At 43.0% G+C, this 23,180-nt stretch overlaps 1 protein-coding gene across 1 annotated transcript in view; it reads right to left on the reverse strand.

The window, feature by feature from the left end:
* LOC138979443 (sphingomyelin phosphodiesterase-like) overlaps positions 1 to 21,426 on the reverse strand; it is a 36,282-nt gene extending 14,856 nt beyond the window's left edge. Inside the window, exons 1-12 of the mRNA XM_070352162.1 lie at positions 21,365 to 21,426; positions 17,815 to 18,277; positions 17,471 to 17,635; positions 16,232 to 16,355; positions 14,934 to 15,034; positions 11,681 to 11,850; positions 9,361 to 9,471; positions 8,189 to 8,269; positions 7,740 to 7,827; positions 1,643 to 1,725; positions 592 to 784; positions 205 to 297 (exon numbers count right to left, since the gene is read on the reverse strand). Coding sequence (XP_070208263.1) covers positions 205 to 297; positions 592 to 784; positions 1,643 to 1,725; positions 7,740 to 7,827; positions 8,189 to 8,269; positions 9,361 to 9,471; positions 11,681 to 11,850; positions 14,934 to 15,034; positions 16,232 to 16,355; positions 17,471 to 17,635; positions 17,815 to 18,216 — 1,611 coding nt within the window. The 5' untranslated portion in view covers positions 18,217 to 18,277; positions 21,365 to 21,426. The remainder of the gene's footprint in view (positions 1 to 204; positions 298 to 591; positions 785 to 1,642; positions 1,726 to 7,739; positions 7,828 to 8,188; positions 8,270 to 9,360; positions 9,472 to 11,680; positions 11,851 to 14,933; positions 15,035 to 16,231; positions 16,356 to 17,470; positions 17,636 to 17,814; positions 18,278 to 21,364) is intronic.
* Between the last annotated feature and the right edge of the window lie 1,754 nt (positions 21,427 to 23,180).

Genomic DNA, 23,180 nt, shown 5'->3' on the forward strand with positions numbered 1-23,180 from the left:
CTGTGATAGCCTCCCTTTGTCCATTCTGTGATAGCCTCCCTTTGTCCATTCTGTTATGTAAGGAGACACGACAACAACCAAAAACATAATGTGTAAATTACTAGTTTATTCCTTGTCACACAGAATGTCAAGCGTCTCTGCGCTTGAAGGGGTAAAGCAACTACAACCCCCCCCCCCCCCACCCCACCCCCCCTCCCCAGTTACCTTGGCGGAGTATTCCAGGTCCCAGGTTGGGGGAGACTTCCTAGTGTTGGCTGCTGTCAGATTCAGGATGTAGGTTTCATGGTCCAACACCTCCTGTAACAGTTATTCCAGCGGTCAGAAAATCATAAAATGATAACATGCAAGCTTCAAACATAGCAACATTTAAAACACGCTAAAGTCAAAACATGAATTAACATGTATGCTCAAATGCACACCCATTCTTGGACTTGCATACACACACACACACACACACACAAACGCATGTACACATCATATTCTTCGTCTCTACCTCCATGCCATTTTACAATTGCAAGCACGCACACCAACACACACAGACAAAGACTCACAGACACACACAACACGTACACACACACACACACAACGTACCCAAGAGCTAGCAGAGTAGTTTCCATCGAGAGTGAAGATGCGATAGCCCATGTTGAGGTTAGAGAAGGGGGTGACACTGGGGCTGATGTACGCCACGTTGGTCGGCCGTTTCAGAGTCTGTAGGTCGTAGAACACCTGGAAGTGGTCGTGGTGCGTGTGTCCAAAGAACTGACCGCTGATTGTACTTTCATACCTGGAGAAAACAAAAAAATCCACATTATTAGTGTAAGAAAATATTTTATGTACACGCTGGTTATTCATACGAAAAGGACAATCCCTAATCAGATTGTTTTCAATGAACACACACTTGCACAATACAAGTTCACGGCAAAAGTCTCAGGGCTCGGAATAATGAATACACACATGCAGGAACAATAAAAGAGAGTCACGCCATACTGGGGAACTCTAAGCCCTTCCTTAACCCGCCAGGCACAGCATGTTGACCTGAGGAACTCTAAGCCCTTCCTTAACCCGCCAGGCACAGCATGTTTGTGTGCATGTATACATTGTTAACATGCAGTCTCTACAGGCACTAAAACCTTGAATATGTGTGTAAGAGAGAGAGAGAGAGAGAGAGAGAGAGAGAGAGAGAGAGAGAGAGAGAGAGAGAGAGAGAGAGAGAGAGAGAGAGAGAGCGAGAGAGAGAGAGAGAGCGAGAGAGAGAGAGAGAGAGCGAGAGAAAGAACGAGGGAGAGAGAGAGCGAGAGAGACAGATAGAGAGACAGATAGAGAGAGAGGGAGAGAAAAAGAGAGGGAGAGAGAGAGAGCAAGAGAGAGAGAGCGAGAGAGAGAGCAAGAGCGAGAGAGAGAGAGAGCGAGAGAAAGAGCGAGGGAGAGAGAGAGTGAGGGAGACAGATAGAGAGAGAGAGAGAGAGAGAGAGAGAGAGAGAGAGAGAGAAAGGAAGACACACACACACACACACACACAGATGTATATAGATATAAGCCACATTTTCTGAACATACGTACCACCATCCCTACTGAGCTGCAATATTTGTTCAGGTGGTTGTGAGAGGAAGAAATATCAGCAATGAAATTCCAATTTCCTCACCTGTCAACGATCTTGTAAAAGTTGCGACTCCACATCTCCAGACAGTCGTCAATGCCAGGGGGGATGTGTCCTATGATGTGAACCTGTACATAAATACGAACAATGTTTTATCTGAATGACAGGACTTGTGATCCTCACTGATTAAATAAGCAAAGGGAAGTAAGCGGTCTAAATGCATACATGTGCAATGGAGTAAGCGAGAGTTACACTATTATATGAAGTCTTATATCGCGCGCGTATCTCCAGACTCGGACTCAAGGCGCAGGGATCTTTTTATGCCGTGTGAGATGGAATTTTTTACACAATACATCACGCATTCACATCGACCAGCAGATCGCAGCCATTTCGGCGCATATCCTACTTTTCACGGCCTATTATTCCAAGTCACACGGGTATTTTGGTGGAAATTTTTTTATTTATGACTATACAATTTTGCCAGGAAAGACCTTTTTGTCAATCGTGGGATCTTTAACGTGCACACCCCAATGTAGTGTACACGAAGGGACCTCGGTTTTTCGTCTCATCCGAAAGACTAGCACTTGAACCCACCACCTAGGTTAGGAAAGGGGGGGGAGAAAATTGCCAACGCCCTGACCCAGGGTCGAACTCGCAACCTCTCGCTTCCGAGCGCAAGTGCGTTACCACTCGGCCACCCAGAACCAATCTCTTGGCACCTGAGAGAATAACCAGCATTGAAATGAACAAGCGACTTATTCTCTCAGGTGCCAGGAGATTGGTTCCGACTATAACTCTCGCTTACTCCATTACACATGTCATATGCATTTAGACCGCTACCGGCACGGTTGGCCTAGTGGTAATCTAGTGGCTGCTCCGCCTGGCGTCTGGCATTATGGGGTTAGTGCTAGGACTGGTTGGTCCGGTTTCAGAATAATGTGACTGGGTGAGACATGAAGCCTGTGCTGCGACTTCTGTCACGTTAAATGTCAAAGCAGCACCGCCCTGATATGGCCCTTCGTGGTCGGCTGGGCGTTAAGCAAACAAACAAATAAAAAATTTAGACCGCTTACTTCCCTTTGGTGATTTGATCTCTGAATAGCGCTTTGCCTCATTTGTCACCCTCCACCACGGAATGAGTCGCATGTCACCTTTGCATGATTTTCATATTTTTACATTTTCTTAAAGAGTTTTGTAGGCCCTATCCAGTGGTGAAAACCGTTTTAGAAAAGAGCAAAACCTGTATGAGTTATAAGCCTGTGACTAAGGTGACCCTCACACTGTTACCAGACACTCCCCGGACTTATATTAAGCCTAGCGCAGAACCGCGCGAGGTGACATGCGACTCATTTCGTGGTGGAGGGTCACATTTGTTTCAGATCCTCACTGATTACTTTTGTCTCCTGGTATGGAGTGGTAGCAGTTGGACTTATTAGCAAAGTGTGAGGACCTGAGATTGGCTGCAGCTCTAATTAAAAGCCAAAAACTTTTTTAATTGATGTGCCCTGGCTATGTTTATGATGACTCTCCCCTTATGACGGGCGAAGTGGCGCAGTGGTAAGACGTCGGCCTCCTAATCGGGAGGTCGCGGGCTAGAGTTATTAGTTTTAAGTGCAATCGTTTAATTCTTAATACATGTGATGTTTTTATGTCTGTGATCGCCTGACACTGTAAGGCAATTTTCCTTGTTTTTATGAGGACAGTAAACATTTTGAGTCTTTGAATCCCGGTCGTTGCCGCCTGGTGGGTTAAGAGTGGAGATTTTTTTCCCGATCTCCCAGGTCAACTTCTGTGCAGACCTGCTTAGTGACTTAACCCCCTTCGTGTGTTGTGACGCAAGCACAAGACCAAGTGCGCACGGAAAAGATCCTGTAATCCATGTCGGAGTTAGGTGGGTTATGGAAACACGAAAATACCAAGCATGCCTACCCAACGAAAGCGGAGTGAAGCTGACTATGCTCTCCGAGTATAGTGTGGGGAACCCAAATGGGCAAACGAGCTCATACGTCACCAGAATTTCTGGAACGCTGAAGAAGAAGAAGAAGATGACTCTCCCTTTCCAAAGCTTAAAGACCAACCATGAACAGCAGCTAGTGAACCAACTAATGCAATTAGCTTTATAACTTTATGTGATAGAAATTACAAATTGCAAATACTATATGTTATTTGTATTTTTGACCAAAATATGACATTTTACACAGATTGAGATAGTCCGTGTTGCTCTGAGACCACCCCATCCAATGTTGAATAGATACATAATATTGCTGTGAGACCACCCCATCCAATGTTCAATAGATACATAATATTGCTGTGAGACCACCCCATCCAATGTTGAATAGATACATAATATTGCTCTGAGACCACCCCATCCAATGTTGAATAGATACATAATATTGCTGTGAGACCACCCCATCCAATGTTCAATAGATACATAACATTGCTGTGAGACCACCCCATCCAATGTTCAATAGATACATAATATTGCTGTGAGACCACCCCATCCAATGTTCAATAGATACATAACATTGCTGTGAGACCACCCCATCCAATGTTCAATAGATACATAACATTGCTGTGAGACCACCCCATCCAATGTTCAATAGATACATAACATTGCTGTGAGACCACCCCATCCAATGTTCAATAGATACATAACATTGCTGTGAGACCACCCCATCCAATGTTCAATAGATACATAACATTGCTGTGAGACCACCCCATCCGATGTTCAATAGATACATAACATTGCTGTGAGACCACCCCATCCAATGTTCAATAGATACATAACATTGCTCTGAGACCACCCCATCCAATGTTCAATAGATACATAACATTGCTGTGAGACCACCCCATCCAATGTTCAATAGATACATAACATTGCTGTGAGACCACCCCATCCAATGTTCAATAGATACATAATATTGCTGTGAGACCACCCCATCCAATGTTCAATAGATACATAATATTGCTGTGAGACCACCCCATCCAATGTTCAATAGATACATAATATTGCTGTGAGACCACCCCATCCAATGTTCAATAGATACATAATATTGCTGTGAGACCACCCCATCCAATGTTCAATAGATACATAACATTGCTGTGAGACCGCCCCATCCAATGTTCAATAGATACATAACATTGCTGTGAGACCACCCCATCCAATGTTCAATAGATACATAATATTGCTGTGAGACCACCCCATCCAATGTTCAATAGATACATAATATTGCTGTGAGACCGCCCCATCCAATGTTCAATAGATACATAACATTGCTGTAAGACCACCCCATCCAATGTTCAATAGATACATAATATTGCTGTGAGACCGCCCCATCCAATGTTCAATAGATACATAATATTGCTGTGAGACCACCCCATCCAATGTTCAATAGATACATAATATTGCTGTGAGACCACCCCATCCAATGTTCAATAGATACATAATATTGCTGTGAGACCGCCCCATCCAATGTTCAATAGATACATAACATTGCTGTGAGACCACCCCATCCAATGTTCAATAGATACATAATATTGCTGTGAGACCACCCCATCCAATGTTCAATAGATACATAATATTGCTGTGAGACCGCCCCATCCAATGTTCAATAGATACATAACATTGCTGTGAGACCACCCCATCCAATGTTCAATAGATACATAATATTGCTGTGAGACCACCCCATCCAATGTTCAATAGATACATAATATTGCTGTGAGACCACCCCATCCAATGTTCAATAGATACATAACATTGCTGTGAGACCGCCCCATCCAATGTTCAATAGATACATAATATTGCTGTGAGACCACCCCATCCAATGTTCAATAGATACATAATATTGCTGTGAGACCACCCCATCCAATGTTCAATAGATACATAATATTGCTGTGAGACCACCCCATCCAATGTTCAATAGATACATAATATTGCTGTGAGACCGCCCCATCCAATGTTCAATAGATACATAATATTGCTCTGAGACCACCCCATCCAATGTTCAATAGATACATAACATTGCTGTGAGACCACCCCATCCAATGTTCAATAGATACATAACATTGCTGTGAGACCACCCCATCCAATGTTCAATAGATACATAACATTGCTGTGAGACCACCCCATCCAATGTTCAATAGATACATAACATTGCTGTGAGACCACCCCATCCAATGTTCAATAGATACATAACATTGCTGTGAGACCACCCCATCCAATGTTCAATAGATACATAACATTGCTCTGAGACCACCCCATCCAATGTTCAATAGATACATAATATTGCTGTGAGACCACCCCATCCAATGTTCAATAGATACATAACATTGCTGTGAGACCACCCCATCCAATGTTCAATAGATACATAACATTGCTGTGAGACCACCCCATCCAATGTTCAATAGATACATAACATTGCTGTGAGACCACCCCATCCAATGTTCAATAGATACATAACATTGCTCTGAGACCACCCCATCCAATGTTCAATAGATACATAACATTGCTGTGAGACCACCCCATCCAATGTTCAATAGATACATAATATTGCTGTGAGACCACCCCATCCAATGTTCAATAGATACATAATATTGCTGTGAGACCACCCCATCCAATGTTCAATAGATACATAATATTGCTGTGAGACCACCCCATCCAATGTTCAATAGATACATAATATTGCTGTGAGACCACCCCATCCAATGTTCAATAGATACATAACATTGCTGTGAGACCACCCCATCCAATGTTCAATAGATACATAATATTGCTGTGAGACCACCCCATCCAATGTTCAATAGATACATAATATTGCTGTGAGACCACCCCATCCAATGTTCAATAGATACATAACATTGCTGTGAGACCACCCCATCCAATGTTCAATAGATACATAACATTGCTCTGAGACCACCCCATCCAATGTTCAATAGATACATAACATTGCTGTGAGACCGCCCCATCCAATGTTCAATAGATACATAACATTGCTGTGAGACCACCCCATCCAATGTTCAATAGATACATAATATTGCTGTGAGACCACCCCATCCAATGTTCAATAGATACATAATATTGCTGTGAGACCACCCCATCCAATGTTCAATAGATACATAACATTGCTCTGAGACCACCCCATCCAATGTTCAATAGATACATAACATTGCTGTGAGACCGCCCCATCCAATGTTCAATAGATACATAATATTGCTCTGAGACCACCCCATCCAATGTTCAATAGATACATAATATTGCTCTGAGACCACCCCATCCAATGTTCAATAGATACATAACATTGCTGTGAGACCGCCCCATCCAATGTTCAATAGATACATAACATTGCTGTGAGACCGCCCCATCCAATGTTCAATAGACACATAATATTGCTGTGAGACCACCCCATCCAATGTTCAATAGACACATAATATTGCTGTGAGACCACCCCATCCAATGTTCAATAGATACATACTATTGCTGTGAGACCACCCCATCCAATGTTCAATAGATACATAACATTGCTGTGAGACCGCCCCATCCAATGTTCAATAGATACATAACATTGCTGTGAGACCGCCCCATCCAATGTTCAATAGATACATAACATTGCTGTGAGACCACCCCATCCAATGTTCAATAGATACATAACATTGCTGTGAGACCGCCCCATCCAATGTTCAATAGATACATAACATTGCTGTGAGACCGCCCCATCCAATGTTCAATAGATACATAACATTGCTGTGAGACCGCCCCATCCAATGTTCAATAGATACATAACATTGCTCTGAGACCACCCCATCCAATGTTCAATAGATACATAACATTGCTGTGAGACCGCCCCATCCAATGTTCAATAGATACATAACATTGCTGTGAGACCGCCCCATCCAATGTTCAATAGATACATAACATTGCTCTGAGACCACCCCATCCAATGTTCAATAGATACATAACATTGCTGTGAGACCACCCCATCCAATGTTCAATAGATACATAACATTGCTGTGAGACCACCCCATCCAATGTTCAATAGATACATAACATTGCTCTGAGACCACCCCATCCAATGTTCAATAGATACATAACATTGCTGTGAGACCGCCCCATCCAATGTTCAATAGATACATAATATTGCTGTACCTTTTCTTTCTTGTTCTCTGCCTTCTGCAGTGTTTTGATCAACCAAGCCAGCTGTCCGTCTGGGTCCGTCTCGTTGAAGAACAGCCACCTGAAATACACTCTGCTTCATTTCAGATCTGTTTAAGAACCATTTTGGTCTCCCCAATTTATTTTTTCGACGGACACTTATGCAGAAATTTGCCTTTCAGCGGACACTTCCCATGCCTGAAGCTACAGTGTATCTGATGAAATACTGTTTGTTTCAAATACACAAAAACATTGCCAAAGGAGATAATTGTACACGTTAAAATATGTATCATAAAAAGTTTGAGAAAAGAAAATCTTTCAAAATTAATGTTGTCCGGGTGTAAGCATTTTTGTCACAATTTAACTCCAAGTTCAAAGACATTTATTCCACATAAAGAGCTAAGGGTAGCGTGTAACAGTTGTGCTGGTTTTACAATGCTTACCAGTTCATGTTGTTACAAGCATTGGTATTGACAGAGACAACTCTCAGACCTGGGTATGGACTCACGGAGTAGTAAGCTCCCCTGAAAACAGACACATAACAAACTATCACAAAACTGATCATCCAAAGCAAAAGTGAACATGCATAAGCTTAGAAATACACAATCCATTAAAAACATCCTCCCACCCAAGCACAGTACATGCTTGCATGCAATTCAATCACACACAGGCATAAGTCTCCCCATACTAACACAGACATAAGTCTCCCCATACTAACGCACAGACATAAGTCTCCCCATACTAACACACAGACATAAGTCTCCCCATACTAACGCACAGACATAAGTCTCATACTAACACACAGACATAAGTCTCCCCATACTAACACACAGACATAAGTCTCCCCATACTAACACACAGACATAAGTCTCCCCATACTAACACACAGACATAAGTCTCATACTAACACACAGACATAAGTCTCCCCATACTAACACACAGACATAAGTCTCATACTAACACACAGACATAAGTCTCCCCATACTAACACACAGACATAAGTCTCATACTAACACACAGACATAAGTCTCCCCATACTAACACACAGACATAAGTCTCATACTAACACACAGACATAAGTCTCCCCATACTAACACACAGACATAAGTCTCCCCATACTAACGCACAGACATAAGTCTCATACTAACACACAGACATAAGTCTCCCCATACTAACACACAGACATAAGTCTCATACTAACACACAGACATAAGTCTCCCCATACTAACACACAGACATAAGTCTCATACTAACACACAGACATAAGTCTCCCCATACTAACACACAGACATAAGTCTCATACTAACACACAGACACAGTAACAGACACACCAAAACACACAGAGTTCATGTGCACACAGTCCACACAAACACATACACATACAGTCTCTCTCTCTCTCTCTGTCTCTATCTCTTTCTGAGACACACACTTTCTCTCTCTCTCTCTCTCTCTCTCTCTCTCTCTCTCTCTCTCTCTCTCTCTCTCTCTCTCTCTCTCTCTCTCTCTCTCTCTCTCTCTCTCTCTCTCTCTCTCTCTCTCTCCCCCTCCCCCCCCTTCCTCAAAGAATCATCTCATTTTTAAAACAGTCTGAAGGATACAAAGCAAATGTACATACGTCCTGATAGTGTCAAGAGTTTCAGCAGGCAGCCAAGCAGCCCATGTGTCAGCCAGAGCGTCATACAGCCACGAGATGGACTGGTTCCCCTTGATTTCACTGGGAGGGAAGCTGAAACAACAAAACACAACGTCCAGGCTGTTCTCCCTTTCACAGCATTGCTGCAGCTAGTACAGTGGAACCCCCTTGCAAAACTTCCACAAATTTGAGAAAATCACTGGTCTTAAAAAGGAGGGAGCCCTAAAATAGAGGTAAATTAACAGACAGTGTGAACAGAAAAGCTGAAAAAGCAGAAAACTTAAATTGGGGGAGGGGGGGGGGGGGGTCCTTGAAAGGGGGGTTCCACTATATTATAACAGTTGGACCACCAAAATAAACAATTTAACAAATAAAAATGTGTATTCCCTTTTTCTTAACCAGACCTGCCTGTAGTTAGCCTCAAGTGTAGCAATTTAAAATGGGTTATGAAGTTTGTGGTCGTGTCCAGGTCTTGTTTGCATGGTGCCCCAGAATTTCTCCGCTAGAGTAGCTCCATGCGGCCAGTGCCGTGTCCCTGCGTCTTGGTATAGGGGACAGGACTGCAGGATGTGCTGTGGGGTCTGTGGGGCTGTCTCACATGAGCAGTCAGGTGTGTGCGACACCCCAAGGCGATACAGGTGCATGGGCACGCAGTCGGCAGTGACCAGTCCGTAGTCTTCTTCTTCTTCTGCGTTCGATGTTCGGCCATATTATCGTGGAAGCGTAGACAGCCGATTTTCTCCCCACGCCAAGTTGGCTGCTGTCTTCCGTCTTCGGTGGTTGAGGTTCTTACTCAGGGTTGCCTCCTCCCCAAGAGTAGCTGCCTTGCTGGGCTGTCGAGTCCACTCTACCCGGGTTTGTTGTCGAAGTTTTCCTTCTCGTAGCCTTTGCTTTTCCCAAGGCGCACACAAGGCAGTGCGGGTTTTGAAATCGGAGTTGTCCTTCTCCTAGATGAGCGACCATCCAAGGTTGACGAGCCCCATCTGCCCGAACCAGCTGGTTTTAAGGCGCCAGGGACCCGCCTGCATCCCTTCTCCTGTTAGTCGAAGACAGGGCCCGCCACGTGAAGGCCAGGAGCTGGATTTGACTGTCAGAGGTGTTTGGAGACACGAAGCCATAGGGAGCATTTCTTGGGAAGTAGGCGCTTATCTCTACTTCCACCCCGGCATAACAGTCCTTGGGCCCCAGTCCGTAGTCTGAATATGGTGGTCTGCTGTTGACGTTGTAGGTGAGGCATCTGATCATCAGATGGGTGGCTGTGTAGTTCTTCCCTGAGTGTTCTGTACTGACATTTGACCAGAGTTTTGACCTCCCTGTAATAGGCTGGCTGGTTTTCTTGCTCCAGACTGCTGCCAGACTTAGCCAGTCTGTTCGCCTCCTCGTTTCCTGCCAGGCCACAGTGGGCAGGAATCCACTGAACTGTCACCCGTGTGCCCTGTGAGAGGTCACTCTCAATGTTCAACAATAACACAGTTACTGCAATGTTCAACAATAACACAGTTACTGCAATGTTCAACAATAACACAGTTACTGTAAGTTTTGACTGAAAGATTGTTTGTGGGAGCAATGAATCATATGTGAAGAAATGCTTGTTTTAAAGACTTGCTAGTGCAATCATTCTTGCATGTACTATATAGTGAGGAATATTCCACATAAATTGTAACTGTACAAAGTCAAGTCGTGACTGCCCTGTTTTTAAAGTGGCTTGTGCATGCAATCACTTGCACTGTGTTAATGCCCTAGCTACTATTACCATCAAACTAATTTTGTTAACATTTAATACAGGACAAATACCGGCACGGTTGGCCTAGTGGTAAGGTGTCCGCCCCGTGATCGGGAGGTCGTGGGTTCAAACCCCGGCCGGGTCATACCTAAAACTTTAAAATTGGCAATCTAGTGGCTGCTCCGCCTGGCGTCTGGCATTATGGGGTTAGTGCTAGGGCTGGTTGGTCCGGTGTCAGAATAATGTGACTGGGTGAGACATGAAGCCTGTGCAGCGACTTCTGTCTTGTGTGTGGCGCACGTTATATGTCAAAGCAGCACCGCCCTGATATGGCCCTTCGTGGTCGGCTGGGCGTTAAGCAAACAAACAAACAAAATACAGGACAAAACAACACATTCACAAGAACATCAACCTAACTGCCTTGAAAGTTGACAAACAAGAGACACGGCAGAAAAAGAAAAATGTTGCTGTGACTAATATCTTAGAAGGTCCCGAAGACGGTTGTAGTAATAAAAAGACTTTTTTGTTTGTTGACAATGCCTTCCTATAGTTAGGAGTATATAACACGTAAAGGTTTACCTGTTTACAGGTGAGCTTTCATGGTTGCCGAGAGCGGGAAAGACGGGCTTGTCAGGGAAGTATTTCTTCACCATGGCTGTCAGGTTTCGCAACATCCCCGTCTGGTCGCTACGACTCTGATTCCATATGTTGTGGGCTGGCAGGTCGCCCGTCCATAGGATGTAGTCAAACTGAAAATGAGATTTGTCGATTATAAAATGTAAGAATGTGACTGAGAAAAGAAAAAACAAGTCGCGTAAGGCGAAAATACAATATTTAGTCAAGTAGCTGTCGAACTCACAGAATGAAACGCAATGCCATTTTACTCGTAGCATCGTCAGGCCACCGCTCATGGCAAAGGCAGTGAAATTGACAAGAAGAGCGGGGTAGTAGTTGCGCTAAGAAGGATAGCACGCTTTTCTGTACCTCTCTTTGTTTTAACTTTCTGAGCGTGTTTTTAATCCAAACATATCATATCTATATGTTTTTGGAATCAGGAACCGACAAGGAATAAGATGAAAGTGTTTTTAAATTGATTTGGACAATTTAATTTTGATAATAATTTTTATATATTTAATTTTCAGAGCTTGTTTTTAATCCGAATATAACATATTTATATGTTTTTGGAATCAGCAAATGATGGAGAATAAGATAAACGTAAATTTGGATCGTTTTATAAATTTTTTTTTTTTTTACAATTTTCAGATTTTTAATGACCAAAGTCATTAATTAATTTTTAAGCCACCAAGCTGAAATGCAATACCGAACCCCGGGCTTCGTCAAAGATTACTTGACCAAAATTTCAACCAATTTGGTTGAAAAATGAGGGCGTGACAGTGCCGCCTCAACTTTCACGAAAAGCCGGATATGACGTCATCAAAGACATTTATCAAAAAAATGAAAAAAAACGTTCGGGGATTTCATACCCAGGAACTCTCATGTCAAATTTCATAAAGATCGGTCCAGTAGTTTAGTCTGAATCGCTCTACACACACACAGACACACAGACACACGCACGCACGCACGCACGCACGCACGCACATACACCACGACCCTCGTTTCGATTCCCCCTCGATGTTAAAATATTTAGTCAAAACTTGACTAAATATAAAAACTACGAAGAAGGATGCTCCCTGCCTGTAAAAAAACAACAACAAAAGAGAGAGAGAAGGCAAAAAATAAGGGTAGTAGCAACCTGCATGCAAATGATGTCCCCCCAAAAAAGAACTTCTTTTTATATTTAGTCAAGTTTTGACTAAATATTTTAACATCGAGGGGGAATCGAAACGAGGGTCGTGGTGTATGTGCGTATGTGTGTGTGTGCGTGCGTGTGTGTGTGTGTGTGTGTGTGTAGAGCGATTCAGACTAAACTACTGGACCGATCTTTATGAAATTTGACATGAGAGTTCCTGGGTATGAAATCCCCGAACGTTTTTTTCATTTTTTTGATAAATGTCTTTGATGACGTCATATCCGGCTTTTCGTGAAAGTTGAGGCGGCACTGTCACGCCCTCATTTTTCAACCAAATTGGTTGAAATTTTGGTCAAGTACTCTTCAACGAAGCCCGGGGTTCGGTATTGCATTTCAGCTTGGTGGCTTAAAAATTAATTAATGACTTTGGTCATTAAAAATCGGAAAATTGTAAAAAAAAATAAAAATTTATAAAACGATCCAAATTTACGTTTATCTTATTCTCCATCATTTGCTGATTCCAAAAACATATAAATATGTTATATTCGGATTAAAAACAAGCTCTGAAAATTAAATATATAAAAATTATTATCAAATTTTTTTTTTCGAAATCAATTTAAAAACACTTTCATCTTATTCCTTGTCGGTTCCTGATTCCAAAAATATATAGATATGATATGTTTGGATTAAAAACACGCTCAGAAAGTTAAAACAAAGAGAGGTACAGAAAAGCGTGCTATCCTTCTCAGCGCAACGAATACCCCGCTCTTCTTGTCAATTCCACGTGTTCTGTGAGTTCGACAGCTACTTGACTAAATATTGTATTTTCGCCTTACGCGACTTGTTTTTTTTTTAAATGAGTTCTCCCTCACTGAAGCCTTCATGTTTGGCATGTAACCTCCATGGTAAGACTGTTGCTCCTGATAAGATGTGTACTTCACAAAATATGTACATTTGCCTTTGTTCTACACTCTCTCTTACATGATACACAATGTCCTTCGTTTTGTGAAGTCTTCAAATGCATAACTGAGCATTGCTATTTTCAAATGTGGGAACCCCTGTTTTGCACTTGGAGAACAGCTAGTGTTACGTTAAAATTAATATTAAAAGTCCTACGGTTTTGAGCCATTAAGCTAGTGTATTCTCAAACAAGCATGGTATATTTTCAGAGCGCAGCATGCAACCTCACTGCAACTTTTCTTTCCGTAAAAAAGAATAAGTCCAGTCCCACAGATTAACCATACAGTAGAATCGAAAATTTTAGTACTACATTATCATTTGATTAATATACTTACCCGAATCACATATAGCATTGACGTAGTCCGAGATGCTAAGGTCTGAAAAGCGCTAACCGTCTAAAAACTTTAAAGGGAAGCAATCCCACCACAAAAAAGTGTAAACGGATGCGTTGGTAAGGACGCCAGACCATGGGTCCTCCCCTTGGTGTGTACTACGTCACTACCGCTCCCGAACACGTGGTAACTCATACGACTTTTTCAGCTCTGAGGAGAAGGTTGTGAATTTTCAGCGCTTATGACCTCCAAACATCTGAGAAAATCAGGCCTTAAAAAGGACAGTCTAATTTGTTTGTTTATTTGGTGTTTAACGTCGTTTTCAACCGTTCAAGGTTATATCGCGACAGGGAAAGGGAGGGGATGGGATAGAGCCCCTTGTCAATTGTTTCCTGCCCACAAAAGCACCAATCAAAAAATTGCTCCAGGGGCTTGCAACGTAGTACAATATATGACCTTACTGGGAGAATGCAAGTTTCCAGTACAAAGGACTTAACATTTCTTACATACTGCTTGACTAAAATCTTTACAAACATTGACTATATTCTATACAAGAAACACTTAACAAGGGTAAAAGGAGAAACAGAATCAGTTAGTCGCCTCTTACGACATGCTGGGGAGCATCGGGTAAATTCTTCCCCCTAACCCGCAGGGGGTGACAGAGTCTAAAAGGGGGATACATTTACAAAGCTTTGAACTGAAAGTCTGAGAAAAGAGCTAGGGTCTTAAAGGGGAGGGGGGAGTCTTAAATTGAGGGGTCAACACCCAAACACCAATCAAGTGTGAATACCTGTTGCTTGGCCAGGTGAGTGAAGAGCCCCTCCAGAGTCCAGGCAGGTGTGTCACAGTTGCGGTAGTCGCCATAGTAACCAGCCCCTGGCCCACCTGTGTCTGAAAATGGTCAAGTCAAACTTGTGACCTAAGCTTCAACACAATAAATAAACTTCCTTGATTTAACTTAAAGAAAGCTTACCTCCTGTGTAAAATATTAATATGTACACCTTCACAGATAATGTCAAGGCTAATGGTAAGGCGTCCGCCCCGTGATCGGGAGGTCGTGGGTTCGAACCCCGGCCGGGTCATACCTAAGACTTTAAAATTGGCAATCTAGTGGCTGCTCCGCGGTCTGGCATTATGCGGTTAGTGCTAGGACTGGTTGGTCCGGTGTCAGAATAATGTGACTGGGTGAGACATGAAGCCTGTGCTGCGACTTCTGTCTTGTGTGTGGCGCACGTTAAATGTCAAAGCAGCACCGCCCTGATATAGACCTTCGTGGTCGGCTGGGCGTTAAGCAAACAAACAAACAAACAAAAATAATGTCAAGGCTTTTATACACGGAATAGAACTCGGCCCATCCACTTGAACATCATCTTCTTCTTTGTTCATGAATGGGCTTAGACCCCCAGGTTCACTCATGTTTTTTGCACGAGTGGAATTTTACGTGTATGACCGTTTTTACCCCGCCATTTATGCAGCCATACGCCAATTTCGGGGGAGGCATGCTGGGTATTTTCGTGTTTCTATAACCCACCGAACTCTGACATGGATTACAGGATCGTGTTCGTGCGCACTTGGTCTTGTGCTTGCGTGTACAAAAATCCCCACATTTTTACATTTAGTCAAGTTTTGATGAAATGTTTTAACAATTAGACGGTTGTAACACAACTTTCTCAAATGTGTGTTGTGACCTTTCTTGTATATGCATCGTATAATATATGGGTGGTCACTCACTGTGAACCACCAAGTTAATCTAATATAATCTCCATCAGGGCATACGAACTCCGTACCTGAATTCACAATTGCTGATCAGTTTTTATTATGCATGATCAACGAGAGATTGATCATTATGAATCTCCAGGTTTATAATATAAACTGCCCGGGGGTGGATTAAGGGGAATCGTTATCTAAACTTGGAAACTGCTGAGATGTTTTATCTGGCATGATCCGAGGAGATATGGGACCTCGCCGGAGCCACCTGGATGATCAGGAATAGCAAGTTCCCTCCGGGATCATGGCACGGCAGTTTGACTATGACGCAGGTGATTCTGTCAACCACTACAAATAAGCCCTAAGCTTCAATGGTCACACCTGGTTGTCCATCGTCGGCACGACAACAGAGCGGTTCACCACAGGTAGCCTTGCTGCCGGCAGAGTACAGGGTGTCCAGGTGTATGTCGGTCAGGTGCAACACGCGCACCGTGGGGGAGCCTGGCTGTAGACGACAGACACTGGACAATGCAGTCATGTTATTCAATGCCATACACAATCCAGGCAAACAAGAAAAGCAAATGCTTACAGGACTCACCATGCGTCATGACCCCCTCTTTTAAGGCCCCAAATTTCAGACCTTCCTTTTAATAATAATAATGATAATAATAACGGGTATTTATATGGCGCCTTATCCGAAGTTCAAAGCGCTTTATGCCGTGTGAGATGGAATTTTTTTTACACAATATATCACGCATTCACATCGGCCAGTAGATCAACAGCCTATAGGCGCTGCATCCACCTTTCACGGCCTATTATTCCAAGTCACACGGGTATTTTGGTGGACATGTTTATCTACGCCTATACAATTTTGCCAGGAAAGACCCTTTTGTCAATCGTGGGATCTTTCAAGTGCATACCCCAATGTAGTGTACATGAAGGGACCTCGGTTTATTGTCTCATCCGAAAGACTAGCACTTGAACCCACCACCTAGGTTAGGAAAGGGGGGAGAAAATTGCTAACGCCCTGACCCAGGGTCGAACTCGCAGCGCAAGTGCGTTACCACTCGGCCATCCAGATTTTCTGTTCATAACCTCGGTAAATTTACCTCTAGTTTAAGATCATCTGCTTTTTGTCTCAGATCTTTCGAGGTATTAAAAGGGGGTACTTTAAATACAACTTGATAATGATGTCATACCATTTTTAGCAAACTCAGCTTATCAAGAGCATTATTCTTCAACCTGAGAGGTAAACGGGAAGAGGCGGATATGCCGTGAGAGTCAGAGATAGACAGACAATCAGATAGAGACAGAGATAAAAGCTTGAAAATGATCATCAGAAGTTTAAGGTATTATAATTGTAATACTGTAAGTGTAATAGTACTAATGCGTACAATTAGTACTACTGCTTCAGAGTCACATATGAATCAAATAATATTAGTTTCTTCATGAACTGATAAGTTACTCTTCGCTGGTTGTTTACGCATTTCAGCAAACATGTACTAGCCAGTAAATGAGATGTAACAGATTTGAGAATTTCAACAAGAATTCATGAGATATTCTTGTTTAAATTGTTGTTTCTTCAATTTCTTGGTGAGTTCAAAAACCACGCATCAATACCTTGGGCAGTACATGAGGCACAACAGGAGGCTTGGGGACGTCCGGCAAGGTCACATTCCAAGCGTCAAACGGCCAGTAAGACTCGGCGCAATCATCGCCAAACACCAGGCCGCACACTTCCTCAGGGCTCAGAATCAGGCTGTCAAGGACTGTCAAAACTTCGTCCTGGAATGAGATTAAGAATCACTTTTTTTTTCCCATCCTCTTTGGCGTCTGATTCTGTGTCAGTGCAAAAGTCAAAGTAGAAAATAAATAAATAAAAATTGCAATTGTTATCTCTTATCAGTAAAATAAACCTTGAGGCTGAGCAGAACCGTTTATCAATAGAATTAAGTCGTACTGACCTTAAACATATTGACGAGGCCAGTGCACACCCGGTCATCCTCATGAGCAAAGGTGACGCAAAGGATCTTCGCAAGCTCCACGATCGCTTCGCTTGACATTCCTGACGAAAGAGCTTTCTGCACAGCGGCAACACCCAGCTTGCAGAGAGAACAAGTAATCGACTGAAGCTTGCCTGATTGCAGGAAGGGTGCCAGTTTTACTTCGTGAGGAAACGTTTGCGAGAAAAGTTTACTCTTTTTCATGGCTTCTTGAAGCTTGGTTTCATCGTGGTTGCTTTTCTCCAAGTAGTGTAAACTGTAGGAATGTGTTTTCTCACTTTTGAAGAGAAGGGGAATGGCTGAAGTCATGTTGAGGAATATTGACGCTAGAAGCACTGGTGCAAGTTTGAACCGGGCTCTCATCTTGCAAATTTTGTCGCTTCTCTCCAGCAGTGGCTCAGAACTTGATATACTTCTTGGTTTTCTGCAAGTCAATCAGAAGGAATGTTTTTGGTACATACTGTGTTATACACTATGAGATAATCAGCAAACCATTAACCCTTTTAACCCACTAAAATGCTTTGTATTGTATTTAAAGAAGGCTTTAGGACCACACAAAAGACAGAACAATTATAGCTCAAAGGAAACATTTCGCAAATAAAAAATACTTCTTCGACCCCAAAATGGCAAGTAATATATTCTATTTGTTAAAGTGCTGTTCACATAGCAGACTTGCAACCAACTGTTGCCCAACTTTAATTTCAATCGATTTTAGTCGGCGGTAAGTCAAATCACAATCGCTGCCCATGTGAACAGCACATACTCGCAAACTAGTTTTAAGCGGTGAGTCTCGCCAGACTTAGCCTTTCGGGATTGTCCAGTTGACCTCGTTGTTTTCCGGCGAAGGGAAGGCTAGAGCCACAGAGATGTATACGTCTATATTTAACTCAGCTAGTGGCTAGAACTAACCAATCAGTACGCGCGATAAGAAAAGTCTGGCGCGAGTCGTTTATTTGTTACGGCTGAGTCGGGCAGTGCTCAACTGGGTTTTGGAATCTGGCGCGACTCGTTCGCGAGTCTGGGGCGAGTCACTGGGGCTGTTCACATGGCAGACTTTTCCCCGATTCGGCCTGAACAACTCGGGAGCGATTTTCAAACGACTAAAGTTGGTCACAAGTTGGCTGTAAGTCTGCCATGTGAACAGCACTTAATACATGTATACAGTAAAACCTGCATCCAGCGGACCCTTAATTCGGCGGACACCTTTGCATAACGGACACTTCAAGTGAGGACGGATGTATTTTACACTCAAAAACACCTTAAAAGAGCGGACACCTCAAAGGCGCGGACGCGGACACTCTTTTTTGGTCCCGATTTGGTTCGTTACCTGTCAACAACGGTCCGCCATCTTGGTTCTGCAAATACAATCTCGCTGGCGATGTGAACGCGCGAGAAGCTTATTTTGTAAGCCAACGACAGCACTTGAAAGATTGATTTTTTGTATGGTGCACGCTCATTGGTCGATGCCGTGAATTGAACTGAACTCACAAACAAAAACAAGTTAGGGTTTCTACTTTCTGTACTGTGATGCATCTTCGTCTCATCCTTCGTCGATCGCGGTCTCATCATGTCAAAACGGAAATTTCTGACTTTAGAAGAAAGAGTCGATGTGATAAAGAAATTGAACGGCGAACTCTTCGAGTGGTTTTCGAGAGCTCGATCAAAGAATATTCCCGTGAATGGCCCATTGCTTCAGATAAGAAACCGATTGCACCTCTTTCTCTCTCTCTCGCTCAGTCGTTCTCTCTCTCTCTCTCTCTCTCTCTCTCTCTCTCTCTCTCTCTCTCTCTCTCTCTCTCTCTCTCTCTCTCTCTCTCTCTCTCTCTCTCTCGCTTAGTCGTTCTCTCTCTCTCTCTCTCTCTCGCTCGTTCTCGCTATCGCTCGTTCTCCGTTCTCTCTCTCTCTCTCTCTCGCTCAGTCGTTCTCTCTCTCTCTCTCTCTCTCTCTCTCTCTCTCTCTCTCTCTCTCTCTCTCTCTCTCTCTCTCTCTCTCTCTCTCTCGCTTAGTCGTTCTCTCTCTCTCTCTCTCTCGCTCGTTCTCGCTATCGCTCGTTCTCCGTTCTCTCTCTCTCTCGCTCAGTCGTTCTCTCTCTCTCTCTCTCTCTCTCTCTCTCTCTCTCTCTCTCTCTCTCTCTCTCTCTCTCTCTCTCTCTCTCTCTCTCTCGCTCGTTCTCTCTCTCGCTCGTTCTCCGTTCACCCTGAAATGCTGACAGCTGTCATGAACTTGAGTAGCATTCTGAAGATGTGCGTCTGAACCAAGCCAGACTGATTCTGGTTTTGTACATACATGTTGCATGTTGAACTTGTTTTCTTTGTCACTTTCTGTATGACTACATGTAATGCACAGTTTAGAATAAAACTATTTGGCTGGGTTTTTTCTTCCCAAAAAATGTCTGCGCATTCATATTCAAAAGAAAGGACACCTTTGTACAAAGGACAGTGGCAAGGTTCCCCAAGGGTGTCCTTTGCTCGCAGGTTTTACTGTACTCCCTATCTCAGTCGATCAGTTTAACCACTAGAAACTTCTCATCGAAGCAAAACGATGTTTGTATAAGAGTATATTCTACACACATTTTCTGCTATATTTTTGTGCCAAGTTTGAAAATGATCAGTGAACAAAGGAACAAGGGTTCGTATCATTAGAGACATAGATCGATACATGTACAGGGTTTTATTTACTAGTGCGCCCTGCGCTATTAGCGCATTATACATCTGAGCTGAAAATGTCCCATCACAATTCCCTTCAGTGCGTCAAAGGGCGAATTGAGATTACGTACCACTGCGCCACCAAATGTACACTTTACATCGGATTACACACACACACACACACACACACACACACACGCACACACAAACACACAGATAACACGATATAGTGGCTAATTCTCAAATGGCACCATATTGCCTCATTTTGCATATTTGGTCAAAACGCATACAGTCCTCTTTGGCGCTTTTTGCCTTCGACTATGTCCCATCGGAATTTGGTTGAAGGGGACAAATGTCCCATTGCCTTTTTCTCCCAGGCTAAACCCTGGATGTATGTCTCTGGTAGCATCCACAGCTTTTCAGTCACACTTTCTTCAAGCCGAAAGAATTAACAATCATCCGAACAATTTATAAGTGGTGAAGTTCACATACACACACACACACTCACACACACACACACACACACACACACACACACACACACACACACACACACACACTGACACACAAAGATACAAAGGAGATATCAGATGAGAGTAATACAAATTAAATCATGCAAGCATCCAAAAGCAGTCTTATGACAGCCCACATCACATGATCGCTTTGCAGGAACCATTTTACTCGTGTGCAATCCTAGCTATTACTCACAATCACAGTGTATGCGTTCCTCTCGTTTCAGCAACAAGCGGTACCCGCAACAAGAACAAAACAAAGCCCCAGGAAAGAGCATCAACTGTAAAGATCCGTCTGTCTCTCTCTTTGAACATGCAAGCAGCAACGAGAAGCTACAGCCACAGCTACCCTACCTTATCACCAACCAGTTATGTCACACATCGTCTGCTTTCACTCGTTGATCACCAACGATCATGTTTGAAAAGGGAGACTACTACAAATCATGTACAAGAAATATCGTGGAAGTAATGTCCCTTGGTATCTGTCATCTAAAAAGCGAAAGCGGTCTGACTAAATAAGTTACGCGACCGCACGCGGACTTGCACTACCTTGCGCTACCAAACTTAAGCATGTACATGTACTATTTTTTAGTATCTTCACAACATTATCTGACTTCATACCAAGTTTTAAATCACAGAAATAAAAAATAGGGAAGTTATTATGCATCATTTCGAAGGCGGCTAGCGAGCAAAAGTGCAAGCATCGGATATCTGCGTCCAACCATAGATGTGTATTGACAGGATCGCCAACTCGTGTTCGCATTGTTTTTAATAAAAAAAATAAGGGAGTTATGATGTATTTTGCGACGAGCTATCAAGCGAAAGTGAAAGCATCGTGGTTCAGCGTCCGACCGATCTAAGAACGCAGGCTCAACCTCAAAATTATATATCTAGAATCTTCTGTTATAAGCCTACTCACGGTCATCGACACTGTTAGCGTGAGAGAGAGAGAGAGAGAGAGAGAGAGAGAGAGAGAGAGAGAGAGAGAGAGAGAGAGAGATCAAATCAAATCAAATCAAATCAAATCAAATCAAATTTTTTATTTTACGAGGGTTGTGGCACAAGCAGTACAAACGAGCTTTTTTCAGCCAGCCCTTGCCCAGAGAGGGACTAATCTAATCATATAGGCCTATTATATATACGTAAAAACAAACAAATAAAACCAAATCACACGACTATGTACACATTACAGGTTTTAAACGAATTCTTACATTATGTACAGAATTGGGAATTTACTGAACATACATGTTTAAACAAAATGTGAATGTGTTTTCAAAACTTAATTTTAATATGATGAAACACTGATGCTATGGACAAAATAATATGTCTCTGGTTTTTTGCACTCGTTTTTTTTTGGACAAATGTAATAAAAAGTTATAGGATCGGCCCCTAAAAATAGGGTAGGTCGGGTTACCGTAACCACACCTATTTTTTTTTTAGGCCTTATAACTTTCGGAGCTTGATTTGAATACAACAATCTAACTGGGCCGTTTTCTATAACAATCCTTCCCCAACCGACACCCAACTCGGCAACTGGCCATCCTCTCAAACAACATCAATCAGGCCTGGGACCACGTGACATCAGCTTTACCTTGTATGACCCTCGTGAAGGCTCAGACAGAGTTTTCAGGGCTCTCAAACCGTATTTCCGCGGCTATCTTGAAATCCGAGAACATGCAGAACTATCATGGGGAGATGTCAAGAAAATAAGGAGGATGCGACAACAGCAGTGCTCCCTTTGCCAAGAAATCTTTTGTCGCAAAGACAGTATGCACAGGTGCATTGACACGTTGCAGCATAAGCCCTCGAATGCCCGTGTTTGGTCGACGGTGTTTATGCCTAAGCCTCGAATACTTTAGGCCATTAGTGGTGGACATAGCAGTCAGACGTGACTATTAGCCTGTCCTCTAGAGTCACAGCAAGGGCGGATCAATTCACTTTGGAGGGGGGGGGGGGTTACAAAATGACTGCGAAGATACAAGTTGACGGCGCCGAAGGCGCCTAAGCCTCTAGGGGGGTCCGGGGGCATGCCCCCCCGTAAATTGTTTTTTATCCAAAGAAGCAAAATAGAGCTATCTGGTAAAACACAGGTTTTGTCACCTCTGACAATATTCCGTATTGATTGGGACTAGCCATTGCTGATGTTTTCAAGTATATTCAGGCACCTCTC

Source organism: Littorina saxatilis, linkage group LG11 (assembly GCF_037325665.1).
Source record: "Littorina saxatilis isolate snail1 linkage group LG11, US_GU_Lsax_2.0, whole genome shotgun sequence".
NCBI lineage: Eukaryota > Metazoa > Mollusca > Gastropoda > Littorinimorpha > Littorinidae > Littorina > Littorina saxatilis.